The sequence below is a fragment of the Saccopteryx bilineata genome, chromosome 7 (genome assembly GCF_036850765.1).
Source record: "Saccopteryx bilineata isolate mSacBil1 chromosome 7, mSacBil1_pri_phased_curated, whole genome shotgun sequence".
Taxonomy (NCBI): Eukaryota; Metazoa; Chordata; class Mammalia; order Chiroptera; family Emballonuridae; genus Saccopteryx; species Saccopteryx bilineata.
In genome coordinates this window covers 84,070,336-84,084,644 of record NC_089496.1, presented here as the reverse complement: position 1 = coordinate 84,084,644, position 14,309 = coordinate 84,070,336, and the positions used below count along the sequence as shown (strand labels likewise).

Here is a 14,309-nt window from a genome sequence, read left to right as displayed (position 1 = left end):
ACCTTGCCAGTCATGGGTCACTTTTAGGTGTAGGAAGGCTTGTGTGAATCTTCATTTTCTTTATATCAAACACATGGGAGCAAAAATCTGAATACTAGAGCTGGCCCTCACCTTGGACCGATCATTTCTAACCTCTGTAGCTCTTGACTTTCTATAAAATGAAGAAAAAGACTAAATTATTTTTAAGTTTTATTTCCCAGCTTTCAAATTCTTTGATTTTCCTTTCAGTTTGTTAGTTTGCTAATTCCAGAGAATACTAGTTTAGTACCTTTTCTGTGCCAGGCACTGTGCTGGCCACTGAGAAAACCTGGATGAATAGCTTCTGCCTGCCAGGGTTTATGATCCAGTGAGGTCTGATATGTATGTAACTAGACAGTCACAGTTTAGTGTGCTAAGTGCTGTGATAGAGTTATGTTCAAAGGGCAGTGAAAGAAGGGGGAAGGACCCACGCCTTCCACGGAAATTTAGAAAAGGCTTTACAGAGAGACACTTGACCTGACACTTGCAGAGAAGTGTGAGACAAGACAAGGCATTTCAGATAGAGAATTACCAATTACTACTACTGTTTGTTGAGTGAATGAATTATGTTTGAAATTATTTTTTCATTCCTTGGCCCCCTTATAACTCAGAACTCATAATATCTTACTTGTATAATTCATAGCAAAAGGAATTACTGAGCCAATGAAAGAGTGAGCAAACAAATGGCAAGGCCACAGTCCGGAAAACATTACTCAGCTAGGGGTCTCAAGACTTACATTTTCTTTCTCTGAGGCTTTCTGTAAGTAAATGCCTGTAGAGTTCTTAGAAGTTATCGAGAGATGTAGAAAGGAGTGAACACTTTCTGGAGTTCTGCCTTTGGCAAGAATGTCTTCCCCAAGTTCTTGTCTCAGCTGTTTTAATACTGTAAAGAATTTTGACTATATTCTAGTACTAATTTGAAGTCCCATGTCTGTACTATACCTCTTTGGATTTTTTTAAAGATTTTATTTATAATTTTAGAGGAGAGAGAGAGAGAGAGAGAGAGAGCGAGAAGGGGGGAACAGGAAACATCAACTCATAGGAGTTGCTTCTCGTATGGTGCCTAGACTGGGAAATCCTGGGGTTTCAAACCAGTGACTTTAGTGTTCCAGGTTGATTCTCTATAGCCACTGCTCCACCACAGGTCAGGCCTTTGGATTTTAATTTTTTTTTTTACTGATTTGTTTCTATCCTTTAGATTGTTTTTAAGTACTAAGCATTGCCTTTCTATTATCAGGATTTATATAATATAACATAAAATCATGCTAGAACTTTACTGTTAATTTTAATGTTTTCCAGGTTTATGGAGCCTGCAGTTATTGTTTGCCTGGGAGGAATTTTACCTTTTGGCTCAATCTTTATTGAAATGTAAGTTTTGGCTATGTATTTATGTTTTGAGGGATTTCATTGTAATTAGAGAATTTAGGAGTTAGGGTAGGATGGGAAAACATCTAACAGAGTTAGTCTGTTAATTCCATGGCTTCCAGAAAGGGGTCTATGTATCTGTCTAAAAGTAGTTTTCTGCTCAGTTCTCAAATATTCGGGTGAAGTTTGTAGTTATTTTGTATTATGTTCTAGACCTCTCTCATTTTATAGGAAATCTTAGGAATCAAAGCATGCAAGCTAGAAAAAACTAAATTAGTTTTTGATCACATGCATGATGTAAGGAATTACTGGTTTTATCATATTTTGAAAATATTTCCAAGGGTCCAGGGAACTAGGTTGAAGCACTACCTACCTGTCAGACTCTTCCTGACGTCTTCGAATGCATAGTCATTGCTAGTTTCCTTCCACAGAGACCTGTAGGAGTGCTGAGTCATTGCTAGTTTCCTTCCAGAGAGACCTGTAGGAGTGCTGAGGAATGTGTCTGTGTTTGGGGCGGGAAGTGTGCCACCTGAGCCCAGTTACCATGCTTCACAACTGCACCTTTGGTTACCACTGCAAATGGAAGCCTTTCTTTTCTCAGCCTGCGTTCCAACGTTTCTTGATGGGAATGCTCTGGCATTTTAGGCAGACAGTTCTTTGTAGGGGACTTTCTCAAGAATTGCAGTCATGCCCTGGCCGGTTGGCTCAGTGGTAGAGCGTCGGCCTGACGTGCAGAAGTCCCGGGTTCAATTCCCGGCCAGGGCACACAGGAGAAGCGCCCATCTGCTTCTCCACCCCTCCCCCTCTCCTTCCTCTCTGTCTCTCTCTTCCCCTCCCGCAGCCGAGGCTCCATTGGAGCAAAGATGGCCCGGGCGCTGGGGATGGCTCCTTGGCCTCTGCCCCAGGAGTTAGAGTGGCTCTGGTTGCAACAGAGTGACGCCCCAGATGGGCAGAGCATCGCCCCCTGGTGGGCGTGCCGGGTGGATCCCGGTTGGGCGCATGTGGGAGTCTGTCTGACTGTCTCTCCTTGTTTCCAGCTTCAGAAAAATACAAAAAAAAAAAAAAAAAAGAATTGCAGTCATACACCTCTGGCCATTGCCCACAAATGCCAGTCATTGTAACTGCTCAAAATCTCCTTACGAGTTTCCTTCCAGCTGCCCATTGCTGATTCTCTCCTGTTCAGTGGATGCCTCCTTGACAGACATGAGTGGATCTGATAGTTATTTAATGAAAAAGTTGGCTCATGTGAGGGAGTTATAAAATAGATACATAACATTTTATTTTAACTTAAACAACTAATGGTACGTCCTTCACTGATCTTTTAAAAGAATTTAAAGCCAAGGTCTTTGATTTGTATCTAGTTGTTGTTTTCATTAGTTTTCTTTGCCTTTCATAATACATCTTCTGTGTTTTTCAGCTTTAAAAGTGGAGCAAGAACATTAAGACCTGTCTGAAGCATTCTCAGTGCAGAATACTTCTAGATTTGAACATTTGTCCCTCAATCTTTTATAGCTTTCTCACCCATACCTAATTCTGTAACTATTATTAAACAACGCACCTCATTGAATTTTTCAAAGCATTCAAACTAATTTTCCTAGAAATCACACATCCTTTTTGCTCTTATGTATAAATATATTGATTTATATGACATTTAATTAAATTTTCTAACACTAGCAAGTACAACTGACATAGATTTGGGCAAACTCCTGGTGGTCGCCTACTGGTTGGGGGTATTAGTACCTTGGAAAGGGATTGGATTGGTGTTTGTGTCACTTCAGGAATTTCTTCAGTCTTTTCGGTCTGAAACTGCTTTGTGTCCTCGCCCTGACTTGGCCTTGGACTATTTTATCCCTCCTACCCTCATCCTCAGTTCCTCTGGCTCACGTTTTTGTTTTCTCAGGGCTGTGTTCCATTAGCCTTTCTGCTGTGTCTTTAATGTCTCTTACTTTGACCTCCTTCATACCCATTCTCCTCTTTTTTTTTTTTTCTCCTTTTTGTATTTTTCTGAAGCTGGAAACAAGGAGGCAGTCAGATTCCCGCATGCGCCCGACCAGGATCCACCCGGCATGCCCATAGGGGACGATGCTCTGCCCATCTGGGGCATCGCTCTGTTGCAACCAGAGCCATTCTAGCGCCTGAGGCAGAGGCCACAGAGCCATCCTCAGCGCCCGGGCCAACTTTGCTCCAATGGAGCCTTGGCTGTGGGAGGGGAAGAGAGAGACAGAGAGGAAGGAGAGGGGAAGGGTGGAGAAGCAGATGGGCGCTTCTCCTGTGTGCCCTGGTTGGGAATTGAACCCGGGACTCCCACACACCAGGCCGATGCTCTACCACTGAGCCAACCAGTCAGGGCCCCATTCTCGGTAGCCGAAGTGATCTTTTTAAGGTATCAGTCTGATTATATCAGTTATTTGCCAAAGAATTCTCATTTTCATTATCCCTCACCCCCTTGTCCCCCACATGCCTTATCTGATTCTTCTCAATTACCCCCCACTCAAGCCTCACCCAGCCATACCAGTAAGATGCCCCTCTTGGGTACTTTGATAGAACACGTGTCACAGTACATCATGATGACTCCTTTACTGCTATTCCCTGCTACACAGTAATCGCCTTGAGGGTAGAGACTGACATTTTCACAGTTCTATGCTCACTGCTCCCCTGTTATTGTGGTAGGGGCTCTGTAAGTATCTGAAAGAGTGAATGATGAACAAATGAGTGAACAAACAAGAGACCAAGAAAAAGAAAAGAAGCCTGAAGACCCTTTCTGAGTGAATGATGACTTAGATGATGGAATTAGAGCGAAGGGTCTTTTTTTTTAATTGAAATCTTATTTATTTATTTTTTATTTTTTGTGGCAGAGAGAGAGTCAAAGAGAGGACACATAGGTACAGACAGACAGGAAGGGAGAGAGATGAGAAACATCAGTTCTCTGTTGCGGCTCCTTAGTTGTTCATTGATTGCTTTCTCATATATGCCTTGACCTGGGGGCTACAGCAGACCGAGTAAACCCTTGCTCGAGCCAGCGACCTTGGGCTCAAGCTGGTGAGCCTTGCTCAAACCAGATGAGCCTGGACTCAAACTGGCGATCTCGGGGTTTCGAATCTGGGTCCTCCACATCCCAGTTCGACGCTCTATCCACTGTGCCACCGCCTGGTCAGGCGGGTCTTTTTCTTAAAGTAAAATCTTAACTCCCTTTTTCTTACTGTGCTCTGAAGATAGCATGATGCTTCTTTAGGCTTTGTTTTCCTACTTCCCCACCCCATATGTTATTATTCTGTCAAACTTAGGTTTTTTTTGTTTGTTTTTTTATCTTAGCGTAAGAAACATTGATTTGTTGTTTCTCTTATTTATGCATTCATTGGTTGATGCTTGTATGTGCCCTTACCAGGTATTGAACCCTTGGCGTATTGGAACAACGCTCAACTGAGCTACCTGGCCAGGCCACTAGTTTTTAATAGGATATTTTATAAAATACGAAATATATTGCTTATATAGTATTATTATAGCTATAAAAAATGAGAAAATGAGGGAATTGACTTTTACAAATACGAATTTTTAGCTTTTTATTTTTTTACATTTTACCTCCTTTAAGTTTCTAATTCATTTAGTTTGCATAGACATAAATACCTCACTAAAGAAATTATTCTTGTGGGACATAAAAATGAGACTCCGGGACACAGACAAGAGTACTGGGGATGGGGAGGGGAAAGGAGAGGGCAGGGGGAGAGGAGGGGCACAAAGAAAACCAGATAGAAGGTGACAGAAGACTATATGACTTTGGATGATGGGTATGCAACATAATCAAATGTCAAAATAACCTGGATATGTTTTCTCTGAACCTATATACCCTGATTGATTAATGTCACCTCATTAAAATTAATAAAAAAAATTATTCTTGAAAGATTAGCTCAAAATATTTTTGAGAGAATTTTAGAGTACTTAATAGATTAAAAAAAGGGAAATTGGAAGTTACTTGTAAGATAAATATTGTAATTTAAGTGAGAACTAAGATGTGAGACTTGAAGCAGAATGAGCTTCAAAATAAAGACTAGAAAACTTTTCTTTTTTGCATTTTATTTAGGTATTTCATCTTCACATCTTTCTGGGCATATAAGATCTATTATGTGTATGGCTTCATGATGCTGGTGCTGGTCATCCTGTGCATTGTGACCGTCTGTGTGACCATCGTGTGCACGTACTTCCTACTGAATGCCGAGGACTATAGGTGGTGAGTACTTATTTCTGGGAAGAACCTCTGGGGACCATCATATTTTTAAAAGAAGATTCCATTTGAAGTATATCAAGCAATGTAAAAGATCTGTATAAAAATTTTGTTAATTAAGATTGTATCAGAAAAATTTTCAGTTGTGAAAATGATGAAGATAAAGATGATGAAGATTTCTGTTATAAAAGTGATGAAAAGCCCCGCTGAATAGCTTGGTTGGTTGGATCATCATCCTGAAGCGCAGAGGCTGCTGCTTCTGTGCCCGGTCAGGGCACACAAGGAACAGACTGATGCTCTTGTCTTTCTCTTGCTCCCTCCCTTCCTCTCTTTAAAATAAATTTAAAACATAATAAAATAAAAGGAAGTAGTATATCAGTCAATTTTTTTGTATTGAGCATCACTATAGTAGAAATATTTCACAACATGTTTAATTGTTCCATTTTAAACACAGGAGACAGGTCTGAAAACAATATGGTTTATTTAAAATCACTATGATAGGGAATTTGACAAAATTCAGCATCTCTTCTTCCGGTTCTTAAGTCTCTCTCCTTGTTGATATACTTAAATATGAAGTACATGCATTTGTTTTTATAGACACAAAAATATTTTAAATAAAATTCTTAGCTTTTTAAATCCTCATTTCAGTGCTATTCATTCAAAAGAGCTCTGTTTCTCTCCCCTCCCCCCAGGCAATGGACAAGTTTTCTCTCCGCTGCATCAACTGCAATCTATGTTTACATGTATTCCTTTTACTACTACTTTTTCAAAACAAAGTAAGTTGAGATATTTTCTCATTTTGTATTTAGGAAACTAAACTTGTCATTTAAACACTAAAATTTAGGTAAAAATGGATATACTATATTTAATTATTTTGTTTTATTTCAGGATGTATGGCTTATTTCAAACATCATTTTACTTTGGATATATGGCGGTATTTAGCACAGCCCTGGGGATAATGTGTGGTAAGTTCTGAAATTCTTGGAATATCATGAATTAATCTTGGTTTCAGAATCAGAAAAATATAGTCATGGGAAATGAAGAAATTACATTCTCTTGTTTGATCAGGAACACCAACATAAATTCAAGAGTCTGATTGACTTTTTTAATTTTATTTTTATTTTTTATTTTATTTTTTACAGAGACAGAGAGTCAGAGAGAGGGATAGATAGGGACAGACAGACAGGAAGGGAGAGAGATGAGAAGCATCAATCATCAGTTATTCGTTTTGACACCTTAGTTGTTTATTGATTGCTTTCTCATATGTGCCTTGACCGTGGACCTTCAGCAGACGGAGTAACCCCTTGCTCAAGCCAGTAACCTTGGGTCCAAGCTGGTGAGCTTTTTTTGCTCAAGCCAGATGAGCTCGCGCTCAAGCTGGTGACCTTGGGGTCTCGAACCTGGGTCCTCCGCATCCCAGTCCAACGCTCCATCCACTGTGCCACCGCCTGGTCAGGCTTTTTTTATTTTTAAATAATTCCACTTTTAGCTATAGGGTAGGTAATAAAATAAGACAGATGTAATAATCTTGTTAAAAGCTAGGTCCTGATATGACATTTGTGGACCCATCTGGATTGCTTTTTCCTTCATCAGAAGACTCTTCTGCAGATTGGTGTTTGTCAGAGGTGGGAAGTCAAGCTGTGGGCGAAATGGGTAAAGGTGGTCAAAAGGTAGAAACTTTATTTATAAGATGAATAACTTCTGAGGATGTGGTGTACAGCATGGTGACTATAATTAATAATACAATATTATATTTGGAAGTTACTGAAAGATTAACTCTTAAAGTTCTCATGAGAAAAAAAATATTGTGACTGTTGTGGTGGTTGTTAATAAATCACTGTTACACACCTGAAACTAATAACCGTGTTTTGTGTCAAGGAAAAGAATCTGTTCTATTCCTGTATACCGTGTGTATGACTATGTACACGCACACACGAATGACATTGACTGTGAAAGAGTAAAGCCCATTGCACTGGCTGTAAGGGAGGGCAGTTCTTTGTGTTTTATCACATGCTTTATTTATAGTTGTTGTGATAACCTTTCTTTGTGATAATTAACCTTAACCACCTTTGGGGAAAAGATGAATAGGAACTGAAGGTTAAAACTAGATTTGTATCATGAAATCAGAAGGTTCTTTTAGTATTATTGGCCATCTTTCCTTCATAATATTACTCATTCAACTCCTTTTTATTTAATCTGAAATATTTATCTCCACCATTCATTGAAGTATAGAATTAGGAGATTACTCAGAGGGTTAAATTTTTTTTTCTTGACTTGCTGTGTGATCTCTGACCTAGAGAGGTAATGTCTTGACATTTACAAATAAAATGGAATAAATTTAACGAAATATTTTTGGTGCTTTTCCTGTTGAAATTTCCTTTTGCTTCCTGAAAATCTTGGCACATTACAATTCCCTGTGGTTCTGGCAATGTCCCAGTATTTATTCTTTAATGGGTTTGTATACCTTCAGTTCTAATCAGTTTTGGGTCAGAGGGGAAGCAGTTCAGCTCATAACTGATTAAGATGTCATAATACAGAATCTTACATGTTTATCCATATTTATCAGGTTACGTATCAGTAATTGAAAGAAAAATATTTCTTGATTTCTTTTTAATGTAAAAGGAAACAGGTATGTTAAAGTGGGAAGTGGATTGTTAAAGGCTTTATATTTTGAGCATAGCATTTTAGTTTTAAGGAAATGAAATTTAAAAGTGTATCATCTCTGTATTATTCCGAGGACATTTACTTTTCTAGTGAGCATATTCAGCGTCCTCTTCATATGCAGTCACATGTTGATAAGCTTCTTCTTGAGGTTCTCCCATAAGACGAGGAAAATGATTCTCTAATTTGATGCTTTTTGCTTTTAAGCTTATCTCTGCTCAAAGGGGAAAATGTTTTATAAGTCTTGGAAATTAGATTTGATAATTGGACTAGTGTTATATATTATATCAGTTAAATTTTTTATTCTAGTTAAATTTTTATGTTCTAAGGATTCAGGTTCAGTTTTACAAAATAGAAGGTTTTTTTCTTACTTTGTAATGACTTGTATAACTATTTCAAAATGAATTAAAGTAATTTAAGTGTAATATAATTCATCTTATAAAATAAATGTCTATTGCAAAAATATAATCAGAAATAGGTTTGCTTTGTTGTTTTATTTTTTAATTTTTAGTATTGTGGGAACTTTTCACATATATACAGAAAGAGGAACAATCTATCTATCTAATCATCTGTCTATCTATCTATCTATCTATCTATCTATCTATCTATCTATCTATCTATAGTGAGTCCTCATGTATCTAACACACCTAATATTAATAACTATTATCTCATGGCCTGTCTTATATATATTCTCACCTTATCTCCTTTTATTCTGACATGAATCTTGAATCTCATGTAATTTCAACTGCAAATATTTCTATATATTAGAATATATTATAGCCTGACCAAGCGGTGGTGCAGTGGATAGAGCTTCAGACTGGGATGTGGAAGACCCAGGTTCGAGACCCTGAGGTCGCCAGCTTGAGCGCGGGCTCAGCTGGGTTGAGCAAAAGCTCACCAGCTTGGACCCAAGGTTGCTGGCTCGAGCAAGGGGTTACTCTGTTTGCTGAAGGCCCATGGTCAAGGCACAGATGAGAAAGCAATCAGTGAACAACTAAGGTATTGCAACGAAAAACTGATGATTGATGCTTCTCATCTCTCTCCCTTCCTGTCTTTCTGTACCTGTCTATCTCTGTCTCTGTTAAAAAAAAGAATATATTATATATAATAATTCTATAATTCTATGATATATTTTAATTTATATATTGATTATGTAATAATTGATACTTAATTCTGAAAACATGTCATATCAAACTTGGTGTATGACAGTAACAGGTGATTTGCAAAACAAATGATACAATTTTATTAAGTTCAGAGAGAATATCTTGACGTTATCAGGGAGAATATCAAGATAGCTTGAAAAACCGAATAATTTTCCAGAGCAGATAGCATTTAGTGTTTGTTAGTGATGAGTACTGCTCTGTATGCATTTGTTTCAAAACACCTTATTTTATATTTACAGGAGCGATTGGTTACATGGGAACAAGTGCCTTTGTCCGAAAAATCTATACTAATGTGAAAATTGACTAGAAACCCAAGAAAACCTGGAACTTTGGATCAATATTTTTCACAGGGATGGAATTTGCACAGCAAAAAAAGCGCAAGAAGAGATTTGGGCGTCATCACTGGGTACTTTGTGGGCCTGTCTTTCATGGATGGTGTAAAGTAACATCTATTTTCATTGATCCTAGGTTCTTACTGACTGCTTTCTCCAACTGTTCACAGCAAATGCTTGGATTTTATGCAGTAAGCATTACTACAGTACATGGCTAATCTTCCCAAAAACTAGCTCATTAAAGATGAAATAGACCAGCTCTCTTCAGTGAAGAGGACAAATAGTTTATTTAAAGCATTTGTTCCAATAAAATAAATAGAGGGAAACTTGGATGCTAAAATTACACGAATAGAGATCTTCCTGGCACTTAGTGTTTCTATGTTACTGAAAAATGATGTTCCAGAAAGATTACTTTTTTCTCTTTATTTTTACTGCTATCATCAAACCTATCGTGGGACATTTTTATATATTGAATCTGGGTTCTTTTTTGACCTATTTTTTTTTTCAATTCAACTGCATCTTTTTTTAAAAAGAGAATTAAAGATAGGAAATTCCACATGTAATATATCTGCTGTCATCTTAGTTGGACCAACTTCCCATTTATTTATCTTAAAACTAATCAGTTGCATCTTAATTCCATCCAAAGAAGATACTGTCTGAAGATAGAGGTGTATTCTCTACAATGCAATTTACTGTACAGTCAGAAAGCAAAGTGTTAAATGGAGAAGATATTTGTTTTTATTAAACATTTTGAGATTTAGATAAACACATTTTAACTGAATGTCTAAAGTGATTATCTTTTTTTCCCCCTCAAAGTTAGTCTTACATCATTTTTGGGTTTGAATGAAGTTTTTACATAAGAAACTATTAAAAACAAGGGGGGTGAGTGATAAATGTATATAACATTAAATAATGTAACGTAGGTGTAGATTCCCAAATGCATTTGGATGTACAGATTGACTACGGAGTACTTTTTTCTGATGATGATTGGTGTAGAAATGTGTGAAATTGGGTGGCTTTTTACATCTTGCCTACCACTGCATGAAACATTGGGGTTTCTTCAAATGTGTGTGTCTTCTTTTGGGAGGGGGGAATTGTTTTTTTTTCTGTTTCTTTTATGAGACTCCTACAGGAGCTAATTTGTAATTTAGAAACACTTAATTTTGTTAATCCTGTCTGGGGCACTTAAGTAACATCTAAAGCATTACTGCTTTAGAATGTTAAAATAAAATTTCCTGACCAAATTGTTTTGTGAAAATAGATGTGTTTGCAGTTTGAAGCTATCTTTTAAAAGGCAGTATTACTGAATGCATTTTTTAATATACTGTAAACTATCCTTTCTAATAGAGGGAACCCACACTTTAAAATCCCCAAACTACCTTACATCTAGATTATCCAGTACAGTCACAAAGGGAATGACAAGCCCTTTGAATGAAATTGTGGCACAAAATCTGTTCAGGTTGGTGTACTGTGTGAAATGGGGGGTGGGGTAAAAGTGATTAGCTTACTATTGGATGAATAAGTAAAGGTTACAGTTTTCTAAGAGAAATGATTTTAATTTAGACTACATCTTTCTGGAACTATCCATAATGTGAAGTTTTTCTAGAACCATTGAGTTTCTAGTTTAATAGTTTGCTATGCAAATGACCACCTAAAATAATACTATATATTGGTATTTTTAGAAAGAGTCAAAACAGCTATATTTAAACCTTATTGTGAAACTCATGCCATTAATAGTTACAGAAAATGTTTCCATTCTAAAATATGTTTATAAATTAATAGACTCTGCATCCAATCATGTGACATAAGGACTTGGAAGAGTGTAAAGTTTGGTTTCTTACCACTTAGATATGGCTGACGTTAGCAAACAAATTTGATAAAAAGCTGTGGGTAAATTGTCTTCTTCACGCCAAAATGTTTTATTAAGTATAAAACACTGTTCTTCTATTTTCTCTTCCTTTTTACCTGCCTTTAAGATCTTATAAGAAAAACTAAAAGTCAATATCTAATGGCTTGTATTTCTAACTAATGTAGAGCACTTACGACAGTATATAGCCTGGCTGATGGACTGTACAGTGGACAGCAGGCTTTTGTTGTAATAAAGTGAAATTTGTTTCTCATCAGTGTTGCAGGGAAGAGGTAGGATTTTTAAAGAGTGAGTGGTTTAGCTGCTTTCAGGCACACCAGTTCTTCCTGTTAAACTGAGCTCTGTTTGAAGTCCTTTGGAATCTTCAGTGAAAAATAGTTTTCTGATTTTCATATATATTAAGAGCTCCATTAAAATGAATATAAATCACCTTGAAAAGTCCTTTAGAAAATATGTATTGATTTATGGCTTTGTAGAGGGGTCGGGTGTGGTGTGTCTTGAAGAAGATGCAATTCACAAATGATTTAGGTCCCTAGCTCTCAGTTGTACACTAGTAAAATAAATATTAAGTTATTTAAAGGCTGGGGTTTTTCCACTCTATTAAGGCTGTGTATTCGTTTTTCATTTATTAACATTATTTGCTCAACTTCAACTGATGCTTTGAACACTGTCAAAAACTAAACTTTCCCCTTGTATCTGTAAGTATATTTCTCCTTAAAAAGTTACACACACACACACACACACATCATACACACACATTTTATATATATATATATATATATATATATATATATATCCTCTTACAAGAGTAGGGTAAGGTGGAAATACAGTTGCCAGAGGGATGGTAAAGCACTCTTTAATAGATCGTGTTGAGCTCTTAGATTGTATTGGGTTTGCTCATAAATCAAGCCCTATACTCTTAGAATTCATTATTCTGTGGTACTACCTGAATGATGAGTGCTGTGCTTGGGTGTTCTCCATTGGGAGTTGATGGACCTCTTTATAAAGATGGTTGCTGCAAATTCCAATTCTTCCAAAAGCCACTTTATTTAGGGTTTATCCACAAATTATATTCATTTTGATAAAGCTTTTGTTTCTTAAATGTTTACTATCCACCTATGCCAAATGTCTTGCAAATAAATGTTATTTTAAAATTTCCTGAATTTTTTCAAAATGTAAAAAAGAAAGAATGTATTAATGTAATTTGTCCAGGAAAAGCTACATACCTAGAAGGGCTTCTGTATATAAAGTCTGGGAAAGGAAAGCCTGTTTGTAATCTATACACTGTAGTTCCAGTCTGGGTTTTAAGTTTAACTATTAGCGTGTCTTAGTGTTTCATTCTATTGATTTATTGGAACACATAATAAATAGAAGTAGTGATGTATGCAAACACAAGTATTTATTAATGTTTTATATCTTCATAAAAATTTTAGTGATGAAGTTGTATTTTAGCAATCAAGATGTTAATGAGATAAGAGTGACAATTTAAAAAGGTTGGTTGGAAGTGTATGCAAAAATAGACTGGCTTAGATTTAGAGGTTGGGCAGATCATAAAGTTAACATACATCTTCAGAAATTTCATGAAGTAATGACTAGTTCCTCCTATGAGCATTTTTTTTTTAAAAAAGCCATCTGATTTGACATCCTTATCAGAGCTGTAGGCAGAAGTGTGCAAAGACAAAAGTAAAAATTAAGTTTATTTCACTGTGCTAGGAAATGGAAATTAAGAACTGTTGTGAGAGTTGCTTATATTGAAGTACTGGTGAACTAAGATTGCTAATAATTGACGAAGCAGCAATCTGTGTATTTGCCACAGTTCATCAGTTTAAGTCATTTGAAAGTTTTAAACGTTATAAATAAGAGCTTTAGGCGAGGAAAAATAACGGAATTCTATTTGAAAGACAACAGAGTGTACTTGAAAGAGCAGTGCTACTTGGGATTTTCAACTCTGGCATGCTTGAATCTCTAAATCCCCAGAGAGCACAGATAATCGGTGACAGAATTGGAAGGAAACAGTTATTGCTCAGTGATTACTTCCATTTTGTACACACCCTTGGTTTGTGTTGACCACATTCCCAACTCGCTTTGTAGTGATAGAAGTACAGTATTTAACGTACAAATACGTTTGAGATTCCAATCTAGTCTGTTTAACTGAAATTGGATATTTTAAAAGTAATAAAAAATAAAATGTACTTCCCTTGGATCCTTTATTTCTTTTCTTTTGAAACAGGTGAACCAAGAATAAGTGAGAGATAACCCGTTATATTGGCATGCATATGAAGAGATTGCGGATAGCTTTCCACAATTAGATAAAGCAAGGGTCAGCATACTTTTTTTGTAAAGGGCCAGATAGGAAATATTTGAGGTTTTGAGAACCATATGGTCTCAGCAGCAACTATTCAACTATTGTAGCATATAGTAGACAGTACATAGACGAATGAACATGGCTGTGTTCCAGTATAACAGCAAAAATGGCCAGTGGGCCATAGTTTGACCCTGAAATGAAGGATTCAAAATTTAAGATTTTATTCTCCCAACATGTTATTTTGAAAAAATAACTAAATATACAGAAAGTTGAAAGAATGTTACAACGAATAAGGGTTGTTGTTTTTTAAAAAAATTATCATTTTTGACATTTTTCTATATGAGCTCTGACTTCTATACTGAAACTTTTCATTCTCCTG

The 14,309-nt window shown here is 36.5% G+C and overlaps 1 protein-coding gene and 1 non-coding gene across 2 annotated transcripts in view; both read left to right on the top strand.

Moving 5' to 3' along the window:
- The window catches only part of TM9SF3 (transmembrane 9 superfamily member 3), a 73,620-nt gene extending 59,803 nt beyond the window's left edge, over positions 1 to 13,817 (top strand). Inside the window, exons 11-15 of the mRNA XM_066238141.1 lie at positions 1,318 to 1,386; positions 5,462 to 5,608; positions 6,295 to 6,378; positions 6,491 to 6,567; positions 9,666 to 13,817. Coding sequence (XP_066094238.1) covers positions 1,318 to 1,386; positions 5,462 to 5,608; positions 6,295 to 6,378; positions 6,491 to 6,567; positions 9,666 to 9,733 — 445 coding nt within the window. The 3' untranslated portion in view covers positions 9,734 to 13,817. The remainder of the gene's footprint in view (positions 1 to 1,317; positions 1,387 to 5,461; positions 5,609 to 6,294; positions 6,379 to 6,490; positions 6,568 to 9,665) is intronic.
- On the top strand, positions 2,073 to 2,148 carry TRNAV-GAC (transfer RNA valine (anticodon GAC)). Its single transcript has one exon. It is a non-coding gene; the product is annotated as a tRNA-Val (tRNA).
- Positions 13,818 to 14,309: the final 492 nt, after the last annotated feature.